This window comes from Chelmon rostratus, chromosome 15 (assembly GCF_017976325.1).
Source record: "Chelmon rostratus isolate fCheRos1 chromosome 15, fCheRos1.pri, whole genome shotgun sequence".
Taxonomy (NCBI): Eukaryota; Metazoa; Chordata; class Actinopteri; order Chaetodontiformes; family Chaetodontidae; genus Chelmon; species Chelmon rostratus.
Window position 1 is genome coordinate 3,180,508 of NC_055672.1, and position 24,987 is coordinate 3,205,494.

At 41.2% G+C, this 24,987-nt stretch overlaps 1 protein-coding gene across 8 annotated transcripts in view; it reads left to right on the forward strand.

Moving 5' to 3' along the window:
* Positions 1-11,996: 11,996 nt before the first annotated feature.
* Positions 11,997-24,987, forward strand: part of larp1b (La ribonucleoprotein 1B) — a 31,077-nt gene continuing 18,086 nt past the window's right edge. For 4 of the 8 annotated variants that reach the window (XM_041953625.1, XM_041953626.1, XM_041953628.1 and 1 more), the window contains exons 1-9: positions 11,997-12,771; positions 15,015-15,076; positions 17,199-17,255; positions 18,421-18,652; positions 19,256-19,432; positions 20,528-20,653; positions 20,968-21,136; positions 23,881-24,025; positions 24,309-24,486. In XM_041953625.1, coding sequence (XP_041809559.1) covers positions 12,396-12,771; positions 15,015-15,076; positions 17,199-17,255; positions 18,421-18,652; positions 19,256-19,432; positions 20,528-20,653; positions 20,968-21,136; positions 23,881-24,025; positions 24,309-24,486 — 1,522 coding nt within the window. In that variant the 5' untranslated portion in view covers positions 11,997-12,395. The remainder of the gene's footprint in view (positions 12,772-15,014; positions 15,077-17,198; positions 17,256-18,420; positions 18,653-19,255; positions 19,433-20,527; positions 20,654-20,967; positions 21,137-23,880; positions 24,026-24,308; positions 24,487-24,987) is intronic. The other 4 variants (XM_041953632.1, XM_041953633.1, XM_041953627.1 and 1 more) reach the window with 3 other exon arrangements.

A 24,987-nucleotide genomic window follows, 5' to 3' on the forward strand; every position in this document is an offset into this window, starting at 1 on the left:
GGGAACAAATCAGATAAAACTGTAGTTGGAAAAAAAAAAAAAAAAAACACACCTGGGGTCAGCCCCCCGTGACCCCCACAGTGACGTCATGACGCCGCAGTTTAGCTTTTTCCTAAGCAGCCAATAAAAAGTAGCCTAATAAATCATTTTAAAAGATGATATTCAAAATCAAAGTCTGTCACATAATATAATCATCTAATCAATTTAACAGCAGACTTTCAATGATTAACTTATTAGTTAACGTATTAGTCATTTAGAGGTCTGAAAGCTGCAAACGGTGGAAACACAGGACATGATATGTGAGAATATGTGTGAATTCCTCCAAAAGATGAAGGTTTTATAGCAATGAGAGGAAATGGACAAATGGCCTCCACCTCACACATTTAGTTTTCCCAACAAATTAAATAAATTCATAGGAAACTTTCCCACAATATAAACTCAATCACCTGAGCTCAGTTTGTGGATACAGATCAAATATGCTTTTTCGGGTCATCTGAGGATGAGTATCTCCCACTTTTGGGCAAATATTTCATCTTTCTTTCACACAAATACTATAAAGTAATTTATTTTCCCGCATGAAAACATTTATATTAGTCATGGCGCTAAACTGCAGAGCAAGGAAAAACTTTTATCGCTGGAATACAGATAGTTAGATAGCAGCACACAGTGACAGCACTGTGGCATGTCTGCAGTCTCTGGGTCTGCTGTTAAGAATTAAAAGAATAAAACATGGCAAAGGGCATATGAAAGGATGTAAAATAGGAAAGCTGATTCTTTGTGGTTCCAGGAAAAGAACAGAATGAAATCTTTATTTGACAAGTCTTAATTCAAGATCCTTGTTAGCAGTCTTTATCAGCAGATGGAGAGAGATGCGAGGAGGTGAAATCTTCTGTCACTTCTCCTTAAAAACGGATAAAATGAATAAGGAAGTTTAGCTTTTAGCAATGCTCTTTCAAAATAAGATGCTTTTTCTCCATTTAGGCTTGAAAGTGACTTGAGCAAAGCTTATCTGCTTCCCTTGGAATCGAGACTACATGGACATTTTAATTTGGACTTTACATGCTTGTTATTACCAATTGATAATCTATATTACTGCATGGAAAGCTCCGGATGCATTAACGACTACAAAGGTCAGAGATAGGGTTAATCAGTGTCCATTATGAAGGTTAGGTGCCACTAATAAAGCCTGAAACCAGCACAGCTCTTTATGTCATTTCATCGTTTTCCCGTTCGGAGTGACAACATGTTGCCCTGCGTGCTGCTCGCCGTCTGTATATTTGCCTCCTGTCATGTGGACGGTAAGTGATGAAATATATCACCCTGGAGGGATGTTTTCTTCTCTGCAAACAACTGTTTTAATTTGTTGCTTCGCAGCACGTCAGCGGGTCGACAGATCTGAACTCGTCTCTCCACAGTATCTGGAACAAACTGTATAATCTGTCTAACTCTTCTCTTCTTCTTCTCTCTTGCAGGATACACATTAAGGGAAAAGGCAGATTTCAGCCAGGTATTCTCTCCATCACACCTCCTTCTCAAAAATTCAACACCTGCATGAGATTACACATCAAAATCAGCTGTTTCTCTCTGGTCTGCATTTGAACTCTTACTACCAGTCGTATATATTATCACATCTGGATCACAGGAATATCTGGCTTCAGCTTTTCTAACAAGTCGCTTTGGATGTGTGTTGTAAATTCTCTTAAAATTAATGCAAAATTGATTGAATTGTAAACTAGTCTGAGAGTTTAAAAATTTGATCAAATTTCAGACGTGTTCACCGACCTCAGATACAGAAAAAACAAGTCAGAAAAGAATGCAGATACATTTTAGATGATTTCTTTTCAAACTACATGCATTTATTAACTTAAATGTTTGTACATATTCTGTACATTGAGGCCTTATGCAGAGGTTTCGTTCAGATTTATCCAGGATATCTGCTGCTTTAGGTAGTATGCTGTATATAGATAATATAATGCTGACAGTGCAGTAAACCTTCTAATTATTAACACTGAGCAGGTGTAATAGCTCATCTTTTAGTAGCTGTTACCTGAAACAGGTTCATGTGAAGCGCTTTATCACTCAATCCATAAATCATCCTGCAACTTTTAATGATGAGTGGAAGCATCAGCCTGACTTTCAGCCAAGACTTTCATTTATTTATTGTACTTGTAAATATTTCAAGAAATCTTCCTCTGTGACTTAGTCCCAGGTACCTGCAATATTTAAAGTGGTATTTCAAAGTACTTACGTGTAAAAAAGTGTATTTTTTGTCTATTATAAATTGTACTTAAGTGTACTTTTTAAAAGTTAACTTAATTACAAATACTTCTGATAGTAATAAAGTCTACTTATTTACAAGGCCTTTGTAAAATACTATTAGCATGTTTAATTAAAGTGTACTTTAATTTGCTTAATTAGAAGTATATTTAAGTGTAAGTGTTTAAGTGTATTAATATATAATAGAATTGCAGTGCAAGTGTGTTATATCACCAATGTGTTGGAAATATACTTAAATATACTTAATAAATACACTATTTACACTTCAGGTGTACTCAAGTATTACTCCAGGACTACTTGAGCTGTGTTCTGGGCCTAAAGGGCCAAATTTAGCAACGTTTTGAAGGCTTAGAGTTCAGTTTGCAGAACTCTGACGAGTGTCGGCACCTGGATGTGGATCTTGGTGCATTATTCATCATGAGTGCAGCAGCCAGGTGTGCTGGGTTTGCACTCCTGCAGGGCCGAGCAGGTTTGGATGCCGGGCTCATGAGCCAGGTATTACGTATTATGATTTATTAGCCCCTGCAACTTTTAATGTATCTTTATTTCACCTTTATCTCATCTTATCTTACTCACCTTTATCTTTTGTTAAACCACATACCACAGGTAAGACCAATTCAGTCATAAAATTGGAACTACACAGAAATGTGATAATGAAATCATGGATAGCATTTCTAATACTGTCACAAAGAAATATTTAATCCTAAAACGGCTTAAATTTTTATCTTAAAACAACCTAAAACCAAAAATACAGACTCATCCAAAACAATAAAATCTTGATAACACATGAATATGATAAACATAGAGATCAGCAGCCAGAAGAGAAAGTGGCTCATTGTGGACTGTTGTGGACTGTTGGGGTCCCACGAGGGAGGGGAACTGAAGTCTGGGTTCAGAGGTGCTGCTGTAAGAACCGTCAGATTTAAACACTCCTGAGACTCTGTCATCGCTGAGTAAAGATTTACCCAGCAGTCACTTCAGCCGCGCTCAGATCCGGTGACATTAAACACAACCTCAAAGCAACGTGGACACCCTGAGCCGAGCTTTGACTCTGGGACTGTGTGCTTCTCCTGCAGGATGTCCTGGGAGCAGATTTCCTCCAGCGAGCTCTGCATCCTCCGTTCAGCTGCCCCGATATGAGTCCGTCTGCCACCGTCCCCACCTCAGGTGAGTGTCACCTGACCGGCACGCAGCCGTGGAAAGTAACTAAGTACATTCACTCAAGTACTGTAAGTAAGTACGGCTTTGAGGGAGTACTATTTCCATTTTACGCTACTTTATACTTTTATACCACTGAATTTCAGAGGCAAGTATTTACTGCTGTTCATATATTTAGGATCTCTTCAGTTTGGATCCACTGTTACACAAAAGTATGAGGTAGTTAAAATTAACTCCACCGTGACCAAAGACAGCATTAAAGTACTGCTTGCATATTAATACACAGTGATCCAGTTATATAACAGTACAACACGGACAGCAGCCACTCTGAGTACTTTCACATTTGATACTTTAAGTACATTTAGTCAGATACAGAACTGCTTTACTTTTACTTAAGGGAAATTTTGAACGCAGGACATTTACTTGTATTTTTATACTGTGGTATTGCTGCTACCTAAGTACAATTCTGAGGTAGTTGTGGTAGAGATAATACCTGAGTGATGACGGCTTGATAGACACCGTGAAGGGCAGGACTCTGATCAGCGAGCAGGGCAGTAGTAATACTTTTACTTAAGGATTACATTTCAGAGCAAATATTGTACTTTTTACTCCTTGACAGCATTAGTTACTACAACCCTGCTAAACCCACTGACCCTTTGCTTTAAACCTGTCCTTTCTAATCCTCCAGAGTTTAATATGTGAATGTTAGTCCAGCTGTTTGCAGATTCAGGGTGAAAAAGGTCATCAGGCCTGAAACGCAGCTCTGAGCTCCGTGTCACGTCTTTGAACTTATTCTGACTGTTTCCTCCTTCGGCTTCTGTTCCAGTTGAATTCGTCAAACCTGCAGACGTGAAAGTCATCGCCGCACTGGGAGACTCTTTGACTGTGAGTGAGGTGGTGGCGGACAGAAAGATCTAGTCCCATTCAAACCAGTACAGCTTATAGTGGAAATCAATGCAAACTCAATAGAGTCAATGTATTTTCATCATTATTGTTATTAGTAGTGTTAAAACGTGTTTCTTTGCAGACGGCTATTGGCGCCAATGGCTCCACGCTTGTATCGATACCTTTTGAGTTCCGCCAGGTGTCTTGGAGGTAAAGCGGTCTAGTTAATTTTGTTTTTTTTAACCAATCAAGAACTCCAGCTCTCACCTGGCAGCATCATCCAATCAAAAGTTGTTGTGACTCCCCTGTTAAACTGCGTCTCTTTCCTTTCGTCTGTGTGCAGCATCGGAGGATACGGAACTTATCAAAATGTCATAACGCTGGCAAGTAAGTGAGTTTACAATGAGCAGACTGTAGCTTAAAGAATTTCAGTTTGTAAAGCTAAAAGCTATCTGAGTTAGCAGGTTAGCTTAGCCAGCCTGAGCTAACCAATGAGGAGCTGCTGCACAATCACAGCGTCTTTCCTCCCTTTATGGGGTCTTTATTAGAAAATGTTTGATCCTCTCATTGTCCAGATATTTTCAAACTCTTCAATCCCAAACTGCTGGGTCCATCACCCAAGATGACCCTCAGCGGGCTGCCAGCAACCATCGAGGAGACCGGCTTCAACTTCGCCGTCACCGGCCACAACACGCTGTAAGAGTGGTGGCGCCGGCGTTCTATCGCACTTTACGCTACCTTTATTTAGCTGTGTTTCAGATAAGTTTTAGATAATTGGGGGAATGTTTTTTGGGTGCTATAAAATAAAAAAAAGTGTAGCTTGAAGCTGCACAATAAAGCTTCATCATGCAACCATGACGAGTGCCTTCAGTGTTTCCCTCCAGTTCAAAGATCAACACAATTACAGCTGCAAATGATTTAATAATCAGATGATAATGTTTTATGGTAAGCGGTGAGATAACACTGTGTTCCTCTGCAGAAACGTCTCCGATCAGATCAGACACATGATAGACACGTTCAAGTCTTATCCGGTGAGTCTCTGCATTCATCATTCTGCTTATTAGATGATCAATAATCTTAACTTTCGTCTCCGTGTGACGTTCACCACCAAACTGAGCCGAAGCTTCTTTTCCAGGGTCTGAACTTCCAGGAGGACTGGAAGGTGGTGACGATGCTGATCGGCATGAACGACATCTGCGATTACTGTAAAAACAAAGTAAGGGTTTGCTGGGTTTGAAGTACATTTACAGTACAAGTTTGAAGTACCTGAGTATTTTCCTCCCATGGTACTTTATATTTTTATTATGCAACATCTCAGAGGAAAATATTGTACTTTTTACTTCCCTAAACAGAAAAAAATTGTTGATAATTGCGCATTTTTTCATCTACAAGCATCTCCACTCCAGTTTCTTAATTAATTAATTGTTTCAATCAATAGAATTTAGTAGTATTGGTTGGAGTCACTTTGGGCTCTGAGTAACTGTGACGGCATTTCCCAGTTAATCAGTTAATGGAGAAAATAATCAGCAGATTAATCCAGAATGAAAGCAATCGTTATCTGCAGTCTTGAGCTCCAACAGTAAAATCCTGCTTTTATATGAACGCATGAGGCACAATAATCCAATGAGATCAGATGTAACAGCAGAAAACTCGCAGGGGACATTTTACTGCAGTTTACAACCTTTTATTAGTACTTTTACCAAAGTAAAGGACCTGAATACTTCTTCTACCACTAGTATTTGTTGTATTCAGTTCAGATTTAATTGTTTCAATCCAAGAAGTTTTGTTTTTAAAGCCATCAGGTATTTTTTTATGACGACATCTTGAAAGAGAAACTTAACAGTAGTTGATCTTGTTATGACCTCACTGTCGTTGCTGCTGGTTGTGGGATTAGCTTGGTATTGAGTTACCCTTTAAATCTGATAAATGTCATGCTAATATAAATAAAATTTAGTGTTTTTTTATCCTTGCCAGGTCAGAAAATGATATGATTATCATGGGAGACTGTTCTCTGCTCATTACTCTGTAGCAGTGGACGGAGTATAGGGGGAACGATTAGTGCTAGAAATGGGAAAAAGTAAATATTTCAACACTGAACAATTAGATGAATGAATTAACTGTACAAAAATGATAAAAACAGGGGAAACTGATGTCAGAATTTAAGTCTGATCCTCTCAAACTCTCCACAGACGATGTTCTCCCCCGACAACTTCATTCGCCACATGACACAAGCTCTGGACATGATGATGAACGAGGTAAGATTTTATATATCACCAGAAATCCTCATCACACACCAGGAAACACAGTTATTGGATTAATGAGTGAATTATTCTGTTTCCAGGCTCTTTATTGTCAGACTCGTTGTTCTTTATCACCTTTACCTGCACACTGTCAGCCTGTAGCTTCAGCTTAGCCATAGCTCAATGCTAACACCACCATAATGCTGCTGTTGGAATGCAGATATGCCAATCAGAGGCTTATTAGCATTTAGCAGTTAGCGGTTGGTATGCTTGCATGTTGGGGTGCTGAGAGGCCACAGCTTCCTGTCGTCTCTCTGCTGTCAGTGATCTAATGAAGGCATTAAAAACCAGGTTTTTCTTGCTCGGGAACTGGTTGAACTGAAAGTCGTCTCCACAGACCCGCTGCTAATGTGGCTAAAAGTGGGCGAAATCCTGGGAGGTTTAACGCTTCTTGCACAACTGAGAAGCTATTCATTCAGCCAGTTTCAGTGATAAAACACATGGAGTTGCCTAAGCTGTGAATGTATTGTGAAGCCTGTTATTGACTGATCCTTTGTGTGGATTTATATCTGTGCTGCTGCCGGACGGGAGGTTTCTTCATGCTTCACGTCCCTTTCGCTCGCTTGGGAACAGTTTGTTCTCTCCTTCAGCACTTTGTCTGAAACTACCAAGTGTGAGAGAGGGTTTGGAGACACTTAAAGCTGCACCGTTCAGCCTGCAGAAGAACGATGAATGCTTATCGTCTGGTTTCAGATCCCCAGGACGATCGTGAACGTGGTGCAGATTCTTCCCATGGAGCCTCTCAGAGAAGTTCAGAAGCCGACTCTCGGCTGTCAGCTTCAAAAGTCACCTGAGTTTTTTTTTCTTCTTCTTTCACCTGTTGATCTAAACCTCTCAAATCAAACTGCACTGAAAGATGTAGAGCAGCTTTCTGAACTTCCTCTGATTTTTAAACAATAAATAAATTAGCAAACACCATATTTTCACTAGTGTGAAATTAACAGGGATCAATGGATAGCTGATTTTTAGTGAGACATTTTATCAATACATGCATCACAGAGATCCAGCTGCAGACTGAGGTGATCAAAACTTCATCAATAAAATGTGAAAATTAGGTTCAGATTTACACCAAACTCTTGTTTTACTTAACGTTCGTAATTAACTGAATAATCAGCTCTTTGATGAGACAGTGGTAGAGGTCAGATAATCTGCTCATGTTCTGAAACCCCCACATGTCACCAGTAGTTCCTAACGATGTCCTGCAGTCTGCGATGTGCTAAATGATGCAGCGCAGTGACTAAACAGGGGTTTCACGTTTCATCCACTTTACATCTGATCTGATCTCTTAATCTGTTCATTTGATAACCTGATAATCCCACAGTGTGATAATCTGATGATCTGCCCGCAGGAGTTTCTGCTCCTGCCTCGTTCGACCGAAAGAAAACTCCATCGAACTGACGGAGGTGGTTGACGCTAACTTTGAATTCCAGGTGAGCGTGTTTAACGAAGACGACTGAACGAGACAATTAGAGCGTCCGCTCTGATTTAAGGTCACTTTAATAAAAATCTCCATCCACACTTAAAAGCCTGAACAACAACAAAACAGACAAATCTTTATTTTTTTGTCGTGTTTTGGTTCGTAAACATATTTTTTTATTTTTCTGTTCCTGTTGTCAGACAACCGACTGATCATGAAGCAGCACTAAAATACAACCAGATGACAACATCTGTATCGTTTAATGAGCTACGGTCACATTTAAAATGAGCAGCCGCAGACAGAGAAGCATCATTCAGTACGAAGTCTCCATTTTCAGAGATTTTCAATACGATTCATATGAAAAAACAACGACAACAGACAGAAAACGAGCATGTTTCCAGCCTTCATCTGGATTTGCTTTTACATTTTAATTTAACCTCAACAGGCTAATAAAGAGGAAATATCCCATCAGGCTAAATGTTGAAAAATAAGTCGTGCTGATGCTGTTTTTTGTAGTTAAAATGTATTTACATGAGGGTCACTGCAGAAAATGTAATGTCATAGAAATAGACTGTCTGAGTTGTCATGTTAATAATAACATTAACTTTGTCCAACAACAAGTGTCCCGGTGAGACATGACGATGTGAACGCCGCTAACTGGAATTCAGCCGTCACTCATTTTACTATTTACACCTGTGGTTTCTGCTGTGACACGTCAAAACGTCTTTCACTTTTCACTGTTCAACCTGTCGATGTCAACTTCGCCGCTTCACAGAGACGATTGGAGAAGCTCCTGCACAGCGACCGTTTCTTCAAGAAGGATTTCGCCGTTGTTCTGCAGCCTTATTTAGAGAAGGCCGAACCTCCCAGACTTCCTGTAGGTCTCACACACTCACTGACACTCGCATCATTCGCGTTATCGTCATTCAGTAGTGACTGTTTCTGCTGTTACTGTTTTCTCCCTCAGGACGGGAAGATCGATTTGAGCTTCTTCACGGCAGATTGTTTCCACTTCACTCTGAAAGGACACGAGGAGCTGGCGAAGGGGCTGTGGAACAACATGGTGACCTCTCCTGTTTTTAATGCTTTAGATAAGATTAGCATCTCATCATAGCAGGTTGCTAGACTAATATAATGATATTTGTGTCAATAGTTTTTGCAAAAAGCGACTTACCTGAGTTTAATTGCATGCATTTAGGAGCATATAAGACTATGCCATAACTGAAATCATCTTACTGATGACGTGGCCACAAACATCAAGTCTCTTTGATACTGACCTTCAAATGTTTCCTCAGTTCCAGCCTGAGGGAAAGAAAGAGATGATAATGAAAATTTCAGATCCAATAAAGCTGATCTGCCCATCAAAGGTAAAACATGGCTGACAGATTTTCATGTTCGAGTGTGTGTAAATATAAAATCCCTTTAACCACGTTTCCTTGCCTTTCTCCAGGAGCATCCTTACATCTACACCAGACCGCGGTCGTCTGCAGCGGTGCTGAAACGTGCCTCCGTGAACACGGTGATGCTGATTTCTCTGCTTTCTGTGTTTAATTATCTGTAGCCCAACGGGCACTAAAGCACCGACACTGTCCAGACTGAGGGTCTGGTTCCCTCCGGAGCCACCAAACCTAAACTTCCACTGTATGCAGATCGATTGATCAGTTCGTGATGTGATAACAGTCTGTTATTTAAACCTCTCTGGCTCCAGATCACATCTTCAATTACTGAAGAAATTAATTTATTTATATTTATTGTGTTGTGTATATTAATGATGCCTCTTCTGCTCTGATTAGATATATTTAAAATGTTTCTGACATTTGCTCTGAAATAAATAAAGTAAAAATCTCTCAACTCATGACTCAACACTGAGCTAAACATGTCAACCAAGGAGTTAACTGGCACTGAACTGGGATTATAGCTTGTTGCTTTGTGTGTCTTCAGAATAACCTGCAGCTTGCGAACAGTTTGTTCCGTTAGTTATGTCTTGAAAACCTTGAACCGGAGATAACTTTGCTGTGATAAACTTGTGATTTTAATATTCTCTCATTTGATTTGCAGATGGTCTGACTTGGATAAACTCGGAAATGTAGCTGTTGATCGCTCAGTGAAATGAACTGTCTAGCTTTATTCCTGCTAACTTTGCTCATTAATCACACATAATTGACCATTGCAACAAAGTTTGGCATTGACTGATGCTGTAACTGGAAATGTGTCTTTACTACATATTGTGACGTGCATCTCCTAAAATCCTGCAGTGGCTTTTCTGAACTATGTCTTGAAATAAAATCACCAGCGTTTATGCATTTTCTTGCAGTTGTATTTATTTATACGTCTATCAGAGATTATACATTTGATAGATTAATACAAAGCTGATCATAACTGATGCACCTACAAACCAGCAGCGTCCCCGGTAATTTCTTATTGGGGTGCCACTGAAAATCTTGGGGTGACACACAACCTTTAAAAACCTTGTATAATAAATAAATAATTACTTACAGTCTGTGACAATTCTCATAATGAATTAATCATGTAAGTCACATCTGTCATTATGCTGACAATGGCTTAAACAACAATGGATCACACACGTACTGCAGACCTCTGTACAAACTGTACGTGTACTTGCACATAAACCCTCGTAATGAATGTCATTGTGCACACAGTCACTCGACAGATGGACACATAGACTCCTGCACAAAGTCTGATTTATCTTTTCTGATGTTTTTATCCTGAAAATGTGTCAAATCCAGTTGTTTGTTTACTTTTAACCAGGGAATAAACTCCAGCTGGACGTTTATCTGCATTGTGTCTGTTTGATAAACTAACAAATAAACTGATACAATGTCAACAATATTTTATTTGATCATGAAAATGTTCACACGTTGCAGTCATCTATAAGTTATTTGTACTGTACTTTGAGTATTGCCTCTGCTTTTAATAGCTTTAGTTACTAGTTACTTTTCATACTACGATTTACATACAAAACATGACACGTTTATAAGATGTGCGCCATTGTTACAGATTAAAGTACCAGAAGTATATGAAGTTAAATAAGCTCCATCATGACGGATGACAACATTAAAGTACTGCCCACATATTAATACATCAGTAACAATGATAATAATAGTCTAACATTGGCAGTATGTACTCTGCATTATGAGTATTTTTACTTTTGATACTTTAAGTAGTAGTTCTGTCGCTAATACTTCTATACTTGTACTTAAATGAAAATTTTAGTGCAGTATTGTGTTACTGCTACTTTTACATAAATCAATTTAAATAAGTAAGTGTTTTCTGTATATGTATTCCTAGTGGTGGAATGTAACTAAGTACATTTACTCAAGCACTGTACCAAAGTACAATTTTGACGTACCTGTACTTTACTTGGGTATTTCTGTTTTGTACTAATTAACACTTCACTACTCCAATTCGATTTGGAAGCAAATTTTAGAATTCTCCATTACATTTATCTGACACCAGTAGTTACTAGTTACTTTGCAGATTCAGCTCATTCATACAAAATATAAATCAAATAATTATGGTGTATTATTATGGATTAATCTACCCGGCAACACATAATTTATTTGAAATTAGCCCCACCTTTACCAGAGGCAACAACAGTGACGCTCACGCATTAAAGCATCACTAATTATAATCCAGTGATATTACATACATTATTCTGAAATGGAACATTTTGCACAATGAGTATCTTTTTCACCCTACTACTTTTGCACCTTTACCTGATTGACGTTTTGAAAGCAGAACTTTCAGGACTTGTATTAGAGCATTTTTGTACTGTAGTATTGCTGCTTTTAGAAGATCTTCGTACTTCTTCCACCACTTCTGCACTCAGTTATATATTTGTGTATTGCAGTACTGCCGTGTGACCGCCGGGGGCAGTGGAGTCACTGTTTACAGGCAGAGAGCAGCTGGCTGCACGAGCTCTTAGCTGGTAGCGTGGAGTTGAACCCAGAGGCAGACAGAGAGGAGGTCGCTGTAGGAGTTGCTTTTAAAAAGTTACCGAAACTTGCAGGTGAACCAATTTAGCGTGTGGTGTTTACATGGTGACCGACTACAGACTCAGAAGTAGCTACTTGTTGATATGAAACAGTCGTTCGGGGCGGAAAACAGCAACATTTAGCTCGGGCTCGCCGACTTCTGCATGGTCGCTAGCTAGCTAACAGTTAGCTGAAGGAGCTACTTGGCTAGCTGGCTAGCGAGGTCCAGCCCAAAAGTTGTTTACCTCAAGTTGTGGATGTGGTCACCCCCTGAGCCTTTCACGACTTTTCTGTGGGATAAGAGAGCAAGGACCAAAAAATCACACTGGATTTAACACAGTGCGCTGTTAGGAAACTAGCAGGATGTCCGCAGAGGTTGAGAGTAGTCAGGTTGACTCAGGTTTGACAGCGGCCAGCTCCAGCGGAGCGGAGGAGAAGAGCCAAAACAAGTCCGAGGGGACTCACCTGCAGAAAGAACAAGAGCAACAGGGGCAGAACGGCTCGGAGAAGCAACTAGCAGATGGCCACAACACCGAGGCAACCAAGAGCCCGACGGACATGCACAAGAAATGCAAAGAAAACGATAAAGAAAATGACCAAAGCAGCAGCGCTGACTCGGCTGTCGAGGCGGTGAAGAGGAAAGTTGTTGAAGCTCCTCCGCCGAAAGTCAACCCGTGGACGAAGAGGACCACAGGCAGGGTCCCGATCAACACTATCAACTCCAGCTCCCAAGAGAAAGGTGAGATGGTTTTAAATTTCGGACTCATGGGAGAAGATTGTCGTGACTGAAGTGTACAATAAAGTTACAGCTCAGCACACAGCTCCCCCAGCAGCAGCAGCGGCAGCAGCGGCGTGTGAGCACGTTGTTGCGGCATTTTGACAGCTTCACTGCAGGGAAATCAGCTGTAATCTCTGCCGCACGGCTCCGTCATACATTTTTTGGGCTTTTATAGGGTTGAATGAAGTGCATAAACTTGAATGTCAGCGCAGTCGAGAGGTGTGGGGGGTAGCATATTTGCCCCATCCCCCTCTGTGCTCGTATTGCTCCGGAGCACCACGTGTTGATTGCTGACAACTGCTACTTCTTTTGCCTGTAACTTAGCTGCTACCAGCTAGCTCTCCCACTGCTCTCCCCTCTTGGAAATGCCAGTGACGGAGTGCCACGGCTAATGTTGGTTAAATACAACACAGGGGAGCTACAATATGAGCCATAATCAGCCTCAAGTTGGTGCTGTCTCAGTGTAAAAAACAAGAAAAAAAGCTAAGACAGCCAGGCTAACTGCTGCTGCTGTAAAGACACGTTTTGCATGTCCAATGGCCTGGCTTCCTGCAGTTCCTCCCACCAGCCTGCTCTCCACTGTCACAAGTGAAGTGTGTGAACAAGGTGGCTTGGCAGGTGGAAAAGTTAAAAGAAGGCTGCATTAAATGAATGATGATGTTTACTTTGGATGAATCTAATAGCTGTTCATGTACTGTGGATGAAAAAAAAAAAATAGTGCCTAGAGCTCAAATTGCATAGTCTGAGCAAACATACTGAAAATCCACACTTTTTAAATTCAGAATGATGTGTAAAAGCAAAACAGGTGGGGTAGCAACTTGCTGTTATTAGTTGGTTTGAGCAATTATGTAGCTAATGTAGCAATTTAGTTAATTAAACAAACAATATAGCAATTATTTTTCTGGTGAAGTTTTTAATCGTTTGTTAAATTTGGAAAATGAGAGAAAATACTGAAAAAGGCCCATCACAAGTTAACAGAGCCCACTGGTTGCTTTTTTCTGCCTTATGTACTTATTGAAATGCACGAACGATTAATTGATTATCAAAATTGTTAACAAGTGTTCTTTAGAGCTCACTTGATCAATACGCATCCTTTGAAGACAGTTGTATTATGCGTCCTGTGGCTCTGGAGGGAGTCCTGATAACCCTGGTGATGTCATTGTGATGTCATCAGGGTTATCTTGGTTTCAACTTGTGACTTTTATAACAAAAAGCCAGAGTTACAAACTGTGTGTGTGGAGTTTGGAAGATGTGTATGCTGATCAGGAAGATGCTACTGCATTATGGGAAATGTAGGCTCCAGTGTGTTTTTTTTACTCCTAAAATCTAAAAATCACGATATCTTTCACCTTCTGCCTCAGTTTGAACTATCCTTTTTAAAATATCTGTCATACAAGCCCCTCCAACTTTATGGAAGTTTAATGCTAAATTAGTGGAGTACCCATTTAATAATTGATTGGATCTCAGAAGTGGATTGATTGACTTTCTGTCTGTGTGATTGCCAATTGATTAATCGGCTAATCATTTCAGCGCCAGTTTAAATGTTGAAAGAAGCAAGACTGCTCACTCCACATGTGGGAATTTATTGATAAGACTAGTGACTCATTGCTGCGGTAGCATTTATTTGGTAACAAATGTGAAGTATTGAAATAAAACAGTAGCTTTGTTAAATGCAGTCGGTCAAATGAATTTGAGTTGCGAATGTGTGTCAGAGCACGGAGCGACCGGGGGGAGCTATATTTGAAGGGTTCGACTCTGACGAGAGCACAGGCATCATTTTACAGTGTAACTGTACAAGCAGCTCTGTGGGTGGACGTGTGCAGGCTCAGTCGGGCATACACCCATTCATGTGGAAGCCTCGGCTCCGCGGCTCTTATCAATCCGACCATCCTCTGCCGAGCGATAGGGATTGTCAGGCTGCAGCGGGCCACTCCCAGCCTGCAGCTGCCTGCAGAGACGCAGCCACACGCTGCTACTGGCTGTACACAAAACACCCTCAACTAGTTCAGTCACTCAGTCATATGGGGGGGTGGGGGGTGATTTACTCATTCTGCACTGACAGAAATTCCTAATGCTGCACAGCAGAGTATGCAAGAGTAGATGACTCGGCTTGCGGCTGTTAAAAAGATTAAACTCAGCTAGCTTGAGGCCTGTCCTGTCAAATCTGATGATGTCTCTTTCACTTCTTGATCCTGTATCGGCAGATCAACAGAATGCTCTGAAAGTAGTCCGTGCCAGCAAGCCCAGGACAAGAAAATCCAGCAAGGTAATGGTCTCCACTTTTTCTCTCAGTCAAACCTTAAAAACATCAGGTGTCCAAATACACAGATGACAGACACAGGTCGATGTCTCAGTGGTGAAAGTGTTTTAATTGAGCTCTTTTGAAGTTAGTTTCGGGATCGCATGCTCGTATTTCAGCTTCTGCCAGGTACTGACATGCAGGATGGGAAATTAACATCTGCCACTCTCCAAACGTGAGCTGGTTTAAAGCTGCTGACTGGCTGCTTTTTTCCAACCTGTTTTTCCACAGCAGTTATTTAAGATTAATAGTTGGAAGGGAACCAAATAATATAAAAGAAATGTCAGAATTTGAATGAACTCACCTTCTCATCTTCAGATAGATGATGATTTTAAAACTGGCAAGTGTTGACATGTGTGAGAAACGAAACACATTTTCCCCTCAGCGCATCGGCTCTGTGGCTCTTTAATGCTACACTTTATGTACTGATTGGTACATTATTTTCTACAGTTCTAGAAAATAATGGAACCCCGGTGACCCATAATGCAACCTGTTCACATTTTCAAGGTCAAATTCACGTGTTCAGGGGCGACGAGCTGAGGCTGCGCTGTGATCACATGCTGTTAGGGCTGGCTGATATGTTTATAACCACTGTCACACACAGTACACAGTACACTATCACAAAAGTACACTATCACAAAATATTAGCTTTTTATATTATCTTTAAGTATTGATATGTATTGCACATTTTTTTTGTTGCTGGATGCTACTGTGTGCACTAACACTGTTTATTATTTATTTATTCATGCAATTTTACACATTTTGGTTAATTCTCAGAAGAAATGTTCCTAATTATGTTGTTAACGGTGCTTGGCGGGATTTTTGATGGGGCTGAGCGACGTGCGAAACAAAACCCCCCATGTTGCGATTTTTCTGACAGATAATGCGATGGCGATATGAGTCATGATTTTATTGGTCATTGTTGGATTTCTTTTTCACTGATGATGAAGTGACTTTTGCTCGGTCCCCTCACATCTGGAGAACATGACCTGTAGGTCGGGTCGTCTCTGTAGCGCCACAATGCTTCATTCATTATCGTACGTTGTGACACATTTCGTCTTTATCAAAAACACTGCAGCTGCTGTGATTTTAATATTGCACTCGGCCAGTGATTGATAATATTTAGATTAATTGTTTAGCCCTAATGTTTGATGTATTGTTTGTCTCGTGCATGCACACAAGGACCCATGTGCCTGTGGTTTTATGTTATTCCACTGATCTACAGATACAGGAAACTTCCCAAAATACGCATTAATGCGCCAGCAAAGACAGAAGAAAACTGCCAGGTTCAATGTTGGATTTAAAATGCTTTAGAAAAAAAAAAACACCTTTGCAAATGTTCTATGAGAAGGTCGTGCATTGAGCACATTTCAGCTTAAGGATATGCACAATAAGTAACGCTGAATGTAAACATAAGCTTTGTTTTCGAGAAAACTCCACAGGGCACCTTTAATTCTCCAAGTGCAAACAAATCCCTCATTCAAAACAATAACTCAATGGTATTAACTTTTAGCTGCTGTTGTTCTGTTCTGTCTGTTCTTACTAATAGAAAGTGGAAAAATTGTTTTTTTTTATGATTTTGGTGACCCTTTAAGCACACTTTTCGGTCAGTACACAAGCATCAGCGAGAGTTGTTTAAAAGCCAGAATACCCTGAAGGATGAATTTTGTTTTGTTCCATCACTCTTGTGTCCAGAAGCGCAGTGATTAACTCCTTTTGTGTAACACACCTGTAGAAGAATGCGATTAAAACATCAGTGCTGCAGTTTTTACCACGCAGGTCCGAGTGTAACTGTGACCCTCGTCTGTCTAACCTTGATCTCATATCAGGCTGTCCAAATTTACAACATTCGCGGTGGTGGAAAGTGACTCGGCCTGTTTATCGTAGTTGTTTGCAGTCTCCGCACAAACGGAGCACTGACCTCCTTTTTCGCCCCAGCTGGTTTCTACCAGAACGGCGCTCAGACTCTACCCGACCCGCACACGCTGTTAACGTAATCAGACGAGTCCAGGTGACGGGGGTCAACTTCTCAGTGTTCAATTGATGATTTGTTGTTGTTAATTAATGTCTTTCTCTCTGAATTTTACAGTCAAGTGACTTCAGTGATATCACAAACTGGCCCACACCTGGTGAACTGGCCAAAGAGGTATGAAAAGTGTGTGTGGTTGGATGTGTGTGTGATGTTAGATAAATCAAATATATCAGTGACGGTGGATACCACTTACCAACACAGCACCAAATTTCATTCTCAAAGTTAACAATTTAAAGTTTCTTTGAATATTATCACTTACTTTTCAAATATTAGCAATATTCATCATATTTATTGAAATCCACACAAACCACTCTTCACATCGGCACAAATTAGATCCACCGCACAGCACTTATTTTATAAATCTGTCACTTTTAATTCTGTTTCGCCTTCTACTCCCGTAATTTACTCCTTTTGAAACGGTGGTGAAGGATACAAGAGCAAATGCCAGGGGTTGAGTTTTCATGAAGACAAAATTATGACTGGTGTGTTAACTGCATGCCAAATACGTCAGAGGGCACGAGGCCAAAAATGCCTCCTAATGTACTGTATGATCGGTTGCTCATAAATGACGTAGCATTTAATTTAATTTTTTTTAAATGGAGTCTGGCACAGTGCTCACAGTGCATCACCCATCGGGTTTAGCCAAATGTTATCAGGTCTACCTCAGCTAAAAACATAGACGCTGAATCCATCAGCATGCTAGCGTGTCGTACACTACCGAGTCTCTTTGTAACCATCCTGATAACATTATCTTCACCTCACCTGTGTGAGGTGTGCGTGAACGGGCTAACCTCGCCCAAACACGAGAGCAGAGGATATTAACGATCGTGTGACGTGTTAGCATGCCGCTGCAGAGTGAACGTAAGGGGAAACACTGGGAGTGGCGCCCTCGTCACGCCAAGAGTTTCCCAGATAACGAGTTGTAGAACTGTTTAAATGAGTGACAGGTTTCACCAGACAGGTTCCTGTCCTGCTGTCCTCCGTCTGTTTGCTCTGCGGAAGAGAATATTTTATTTTCTGTAGAAGATTAGAAAAGTACAGCGATATCCTCCACTTTTTAAAGTGTAAAACACCAGTGAAGATATGTCTTTTGTAGTTTGTATTGCTTTAAAATGAGCTAGAAAAACAAAATGTGCGTAACTTTTCTGTGTGAGTAAATGTTTCATCCTTGCAACAAGAGCCTGAGCTTAAACCCGAAATGTGTTTTTTCGCTGAAGGGCACATGAGGTTTCATAATCTACTGAAAGTATCATTAAAAGCTGGTCTCTCCGTCTTCCAGCAACAGCAAAATGTCCTCAACAACAACGGAAAGAAGCCTCCTTCCTCCCGCAGAGACAAGGAGAAGAGGAGGGAGCGAACGGAGAGGAAATCAGAGAGCAGCCACGACGGCGGAGAGAGCAAAGAGAACCAGGAGGCTCAGCTGGACCCCCTGGGAGAGCTGCCCAAAGATGGAGAGTCCAAGGCGGGACAGGACGCCAAGAGCGCCGCCCTGAAGAAGCGAGGAGGTGAGGGTGAGGAGTTCTTCTCACTCGGTGAAGCATGCTGAGCAGCATCCTTTTAACTGGTCTGAAAATGTGAAAAGATTCATCTCCAGACTGTCAACTATTTTTTTTTTTTTTAACTAAAGAAGAAATAAAATGTCACGAGCCAAAAAATCCACTTTAACCAGTTTAGGAGATGGATGTTTTCACCGGATGATCGCTGTGTAGAGCGAGCATGTTTTTGACTGTATTGATCACGGCGTGGTGACGATCGATTGGTGCATGTTCTGCTCTGATAATCATTTGTGTTGCACTCACCCCGATTCTTTCCGTCTTCATCAAACCAGAGATGAAGTGAAGATGTTTGTTCCAAAACGAGTTGAGGTCATCCGCTCGACATCCCCACAAGTGCTTTTAAAGTTTGTTAGTGTTAAAAAAAAAGAAGAAGAAAATGTGTCCTAAGCTAAGCTAAGCTAACGGTCTCCTGGCTGTCAGCAATAAAGAGAAAAAGTGTTAAATATAATAAATCTTCAACATGTGCTGACACGCTGATTTAATTTGTTCCAAGCTACATTTCCGGCGTTTTGGAATAAAGCTCTTCAAGCTGTGTTTTCGGTGTGCAATCATCGCTAGGTAACAAACGTAAGTGGGTGTCTCTGCCGCTGGAGGATGCGTCCCGGGACGACGGCGGCGACAAGACGCCTGGCGAGGGTCCGCCACATTTGGACGCCGAGCCAGCCGGCGACGCACCCGACCCCACGTCGCCCAGTCACACACTCCATAATAACAGGGCGCATGATAGCAGCAGGAGTAAGTGGCCAGCGGCACGCTGTTTTCTGTTCACGCCTTCAGTCTGTGTTTTTGCTTCTTCGCTCGCTGGTTTGGCTTCGCTGTTTGCCTGCCGCTTCGTGTTTCATCACGTTTGTCCCTCCAGAGTCTGCAGCTTTGTTCCAATATGAATGCAAAGCAGAGCGAGAGCATGGCGTGAATGTCGAGCTGTGTTCAGATTTACTGATAATGCTCTTTCAGTGAGTTTGCTAGTTTGCTCTCAATGATTCGGATTTAGTTTTACTTTCATAGCTCTGTCAATCACTTCTATCGGTTATGAGGACGTTTGACACATTGACTTTGTTTCTGAGATCCGGGAGCATCGAGCCTCCGGAAGAGGAAGGAAGGAGGATGAGTCAGACGGTCACATGGGTTGTAAAGAAAACTAAATTTAATGACTAGATGCCGACCATGAACCACCTGGTTCGAGTCTGATCCGGGACCCTCGTTGCATCTCATTCCCCATCCCTCGCCTAATTTCCTGTCATTTCTCTGTCATCTCGAAAGCCCCCAAAATATTGATTGAATGATAATAATTTCCAGTGTCCTGAGGGAAAACCTGAATCTTTTGTTGCAGATTAGCCACATTTCAGGTGCGCTCACTCGTCATCAAACGATCGCTCAATTAATTGAGTAGCCAGTAAACAGACAATAAATGATCAGCTGTTTTGATAATTGATTAATTAAGTATCTTTTTCAAGTAAAAATGCCCAAAATTTAATGGATCCTTGATTTAAAATGTGTGAATTTGTGGCTTGTCCTTGCCCTAAATTATATTTTTGTTAATTTTGATGGATATTATTCTCTATATTCTGACCTATTGCAGCTCAAACCATTAATTCATCTATAGTAGAAATAATAATGCAGATAAATTGATGCTGAAACTATTGTTGGCCTCTATTGAGGCCTCTAAAAAGTGGATAATGTGGCTAAACCGAGGACTTCGTCTCACATGTTTCTTGCCTTGTACGTGCTGGTCGTAGCGACGTCGCTGCAGGTTGTAAGAAACCGGTGAAAACCTCTGCACGGCGTACGTGTCAGATGTGACAGGAAGCTGTCGTGTTTTCCTGTCGACAGGCTGGAGGAGAGAGCAGCGGGACTTCGGGGACGACGCCGCCAGCGTCCGGAGCGACGGCGGGAGCGTCCGCGGAGGAATACGAGGCCGAGGGAAAGGTCGTGGGCGCGGGAGAGGTCGTGGGCGAGGTACGGTTTCAGTTTCGGCACATTTTTACGCTGGATTAACGCCCATAATTTACAGTCATGTTGCCGGTGTTGTTTTCTGTCTCTAATTTAAGAATTCGCCTTATTTGACCTGCTCTGTTTGTGTAATCTGTGTTTTTTTTTTTTAATTCCTCGCAGCAAAGCTTTGAATGAGGGTTTTATTTTGCAGCCTTTGTAAAAACATGAGAAACTCTGGTGTGCAGTCTGACTTTTTAAATGTTTTCCTTCACTTCCTTTGCTAGAAAACAGCATTTCCATGTTCACCACTCGCTCAGTAATCGTTTCTCTTATTTCAGGCCGTTATGAATACTCTCAGAGCTTCCGGGACTCGCAGTCGTCTGACGGCTCGGTTCAGGTCCCCTCAGAGTTTGGCACCAACATGGTCTACTACTACGACGACGGCAGGAAGGTCCAGATGTACACCGTGGATGAAAAGCTCCTTAAAGAATATATCAAACGCCAGATGTGAGTATACGACAGCTTTCTGTTTTTCGTTAATCCGGACGGCTGCGGGTCATTTCTGCAGCAATATGGAGGCTTTCAGGACGTACTACTCTGACTTTGATTCTGCTCGCAGGATAAAGAATGAACTGTTTTCCTTCACGAGCAGCGAACAAAATACCCGCACAGCATAACTGCAGCCCGTCATTTGGTTCCTTTGTTCTGTATTATTTTGACTGGCTTTGACCACAGCCTCCACACTTTGGATTGAAGTCTAACGGCACGTCGTCATATCGTTCACATATTTTATTCTGAGCACACCTGCTATGTGCTGCCTCTTTTATGTAATACTTCCATTGCTTGGTTTTATCACACAGTGTTGTGTTGTTTTCATTTTCCTGTATTTATCTGTTTCTTCCTTAATTGAAAGCACTTTAAACTATACCTCCTGTATGAAAGATATATCATAAACTTTATTATTACCATTGTTTTTACAACCACTTTACAATTAGGCATTTATATATTTACTTTACACCTTATACCTTAAGGCTTTTACACTTTTAGCTGACTAAAAAGTAGAGAAATGATGAATTAGCTGCATGTAGCATTGTCATTTTCATCTTTTACTAACATGTTTGGTTATAGAACAGTTTGTTTTTAAACTCATTTTTTTTATTTCAATCTCAGCATTTTATGCAATACAATTCACATTTTAGCCATTTTTTCTTTTTCCAGATTCCATCAGTCTTCATTTGAATGATAACCTTAGGACTCAATCAATTAGTTGATTTATGATTTAGCCGATTGACAGGAAATTTAGTCACATTTCATTCAAAAGTGGCAAAATTCAGTGATTCTGTCTTCTCAAATTACATCATTTACTGTTCCTCTTTGTCTTATATGACATCAAATTTTAATATCTTTAGGTTTTGGACTGTTGGTTGGACAGAACGGGCGATTTAAATATGCCATCTCTCTCATTCTCGCTCTTTTTTTTTTTTTGCTTAGTTGAAACAATAAAGCGAATAATCAGGGAAATAATCAGCAGATTAATCAGTAATGAACATTTGTTAGTTGCAGCCTGAAATGACTTATTCAATAATAAATACACTGAAAATTCAAAGAACCTAATTACACACTATAATCTTAGAAGTGTGTACATGCTGCATTTATCTAATAAGGAATGTTGTTGGAAAATGAACTCATAAACCTCATTGCAATAACAATGCATCACAGAAATCCTTAAAAAGTCTTAAAACTGGGGTTTTTGGAGCTTTAATTACACAAGTTTGGGTGCTTTTTAAATCCATATATTGGTTCTGCCACTTTCCTCAAAGCTGTTTGATGTTAGCTGTCAAAGAGCCACGTCTGGAACTGCAGGAACAATGTTAAAAACATCTTTAACTGCGTCAAACACATCCAAAAGACTCTCACTCAAAATGCTTTTAGAAGCTTTAACTGTAATGTTTAATGTGTAATTTACATCCAATTAGCTCTTTATTACATTAGGTAATGACATTGATATAACAGATAAAGTCAAGGTGAAAAGTGTGTGTGTGTGTGTGTGTCGTTAGGACTGATAAGCAGCGAACAGAGCGTGTGCAGTCGGTGCGGCTCCTCTGGGTTCGGTGTGTCCTGCAGGGGGCAGCGTGCACTCTGTGTCTGACTGACAGCTTTGGCCTCATTACAGCAGCAGACTCAGAATAGTGGAGGGTGAGGTGGACGCCTAAATATAGTCTGAGTACCTCAGAGGGGACAGGCGATGAATTATATGCAGGCCTGAGCAAGGAAATGTTAAAAAAAAAAAGGATTTCAAGGAGGAGGGTGAGAGAGGGAGGCAGGAGGAGGAGGAAGAGGAAGACGGCACATTCTTGTCTTCTCTCTTGTCTCCCTCAGCGTTATTCAGGCTGCTCACTCAGCCGGCGTTTCTCCACATGAAACAACGACCCACCGCCTGCAGGCCGAGCTCCACGTCCAGACGACTGTGTGTGTGTGTGCGCGTGCGTGCGTGCGTGCGTGTGCGTGCGTGTGCGTGTGGTGACTTAAAGTGGTGTGACAAGTCATAGAGACTTTTTCCACGTACAGTTTTGGTTTTCCAGGCAGAATATTCAACATTTATTGTGACACAGTTTTGCATGAATACGTTACTTTTCTGTTTTTCTCTGTTGCTACGGAGATCTAAATATTGATCCTCATTCATTCATGAACTGATTAATCATTTGCTAATGATAAATTAAATTGCTTGTTTTGCCTAACCAGCCACAAAACCTGAATTCATTGAGTTTTACAGTTGTGAACTCAGAGAATTCAGCCCATGCTGCGACACCCAGACTTTGAGCCCTCAGTTTGGCTCCAGCTCCACAAAGATCCTACACTTCCCACAATGCAACTGGATAGCATGTTTCATTAGACCCCACCTCTCGTTTAAACACCCGTATATTTCAAACTCTACACATCAGGTTTGTTTATGCCGTCTGTCTGTTAAAAACACGTCGTCTCCAAGCTTAGCCCGAGCTGAGTTAACCCCGATGACATCACGATTCCATCATCAGGGTCGTTTTCTAAAATGACTTTGATGTGTAAAATTGGTGGTGTCTGTCTTTAAACTTGATTTACATTAAATTGTTAATCAGCTGTTTCAGTTCAATCAGCAGCTACGTTCACGCTCCTCCCGGTGCTGCTCTCTTTGCGAGGTCTATAATTAAGACATCGTTTTAATCGTGCGATTGCGCTCCTGATTAAACGATGCTTTTGCTGTCCTCCTCCAGCGAGTACTACTTCAGCCTCCACAACCTGGAGCGAGACTTTTTCCTGCGGAGAAAGATGGATGCGCAGGGCTTCCTCCCCATCTCCCTCATCGCCAGCTTCCACAGAGTGCAGGCCCTCACCATGGACATCAGCCTCATCATGGAGGTAATGTCACATCATTGATTAGTGCGGCTTTAAGCGCCACTGATCGCTCTCAGGATGTCACATATGTCATCTTCGGCACACAAAGACCTCAGGGTCTCATTGGCACCTTCATTCATGTATTAGCCTTAAAGGTTTAATCCCTTTAATGAGAAACATTTGAGAAGAAGCCCACCATGAGAAATGATGACATGTAGCATTTAATGAGATTCAGATCTGGCTATGATCTGACATTCAGAAATAGGAAAATATATTTGTCCTGGTCTTAATAAATCCTGCTCTCCAGGCTCTGAAGAGCAGCAAAGAGGTGGAGCTGGTGGACGACAAGGTTCGCTGTAAAACCGACCCGGAGCGCTGGCCCATCCCCACCCCTACCATCGTGGGTTCCCCTCGGACTGACTTCTCCCAGCTCATCAACTGTCCCGAGTTCGTCCCTCGACAGACGCTCAGCTCCACGAGCTCCGGTCAGTATTCGTCTCAGCCCGCTGCTTCTCTTCGTACGCACCAGATTAAAGGTGAAAATCACAGATTGAAACCACCCGACATCAGAACTGTGTGTGACAGATCCTCATCAGTGAGTCATGCTGTTGTTCCTCTGTCGCCATGAACACACACACACACACACACACACTGTTGTTTGTTTTTACTCAATCCCACACACACCATCCTGCTGCCACGAATACTGCAGCGCCAAATGTGGATTAATCCGCCGCTGAAAGTAGTTCCCAACAAACACGCTATTTACTCCTGTTTGAGTAACGTTTGTTAAAACCACAGTGACCAGCTGGTATTTAAATCAAGAAGCGACATGTTCTGAGAGCAGCTTTTAAAGATTTATATCTCGGGGCTGAGTGACTAAGAGAAGGACTGGCACATCGTTGGTTTTATTATTTTTTTTTTTTTTTTCTTCTTTTTTTTTTTGAACTTTATTGCCTTAATGGCAATGGCAAACAGGCAATTAACAT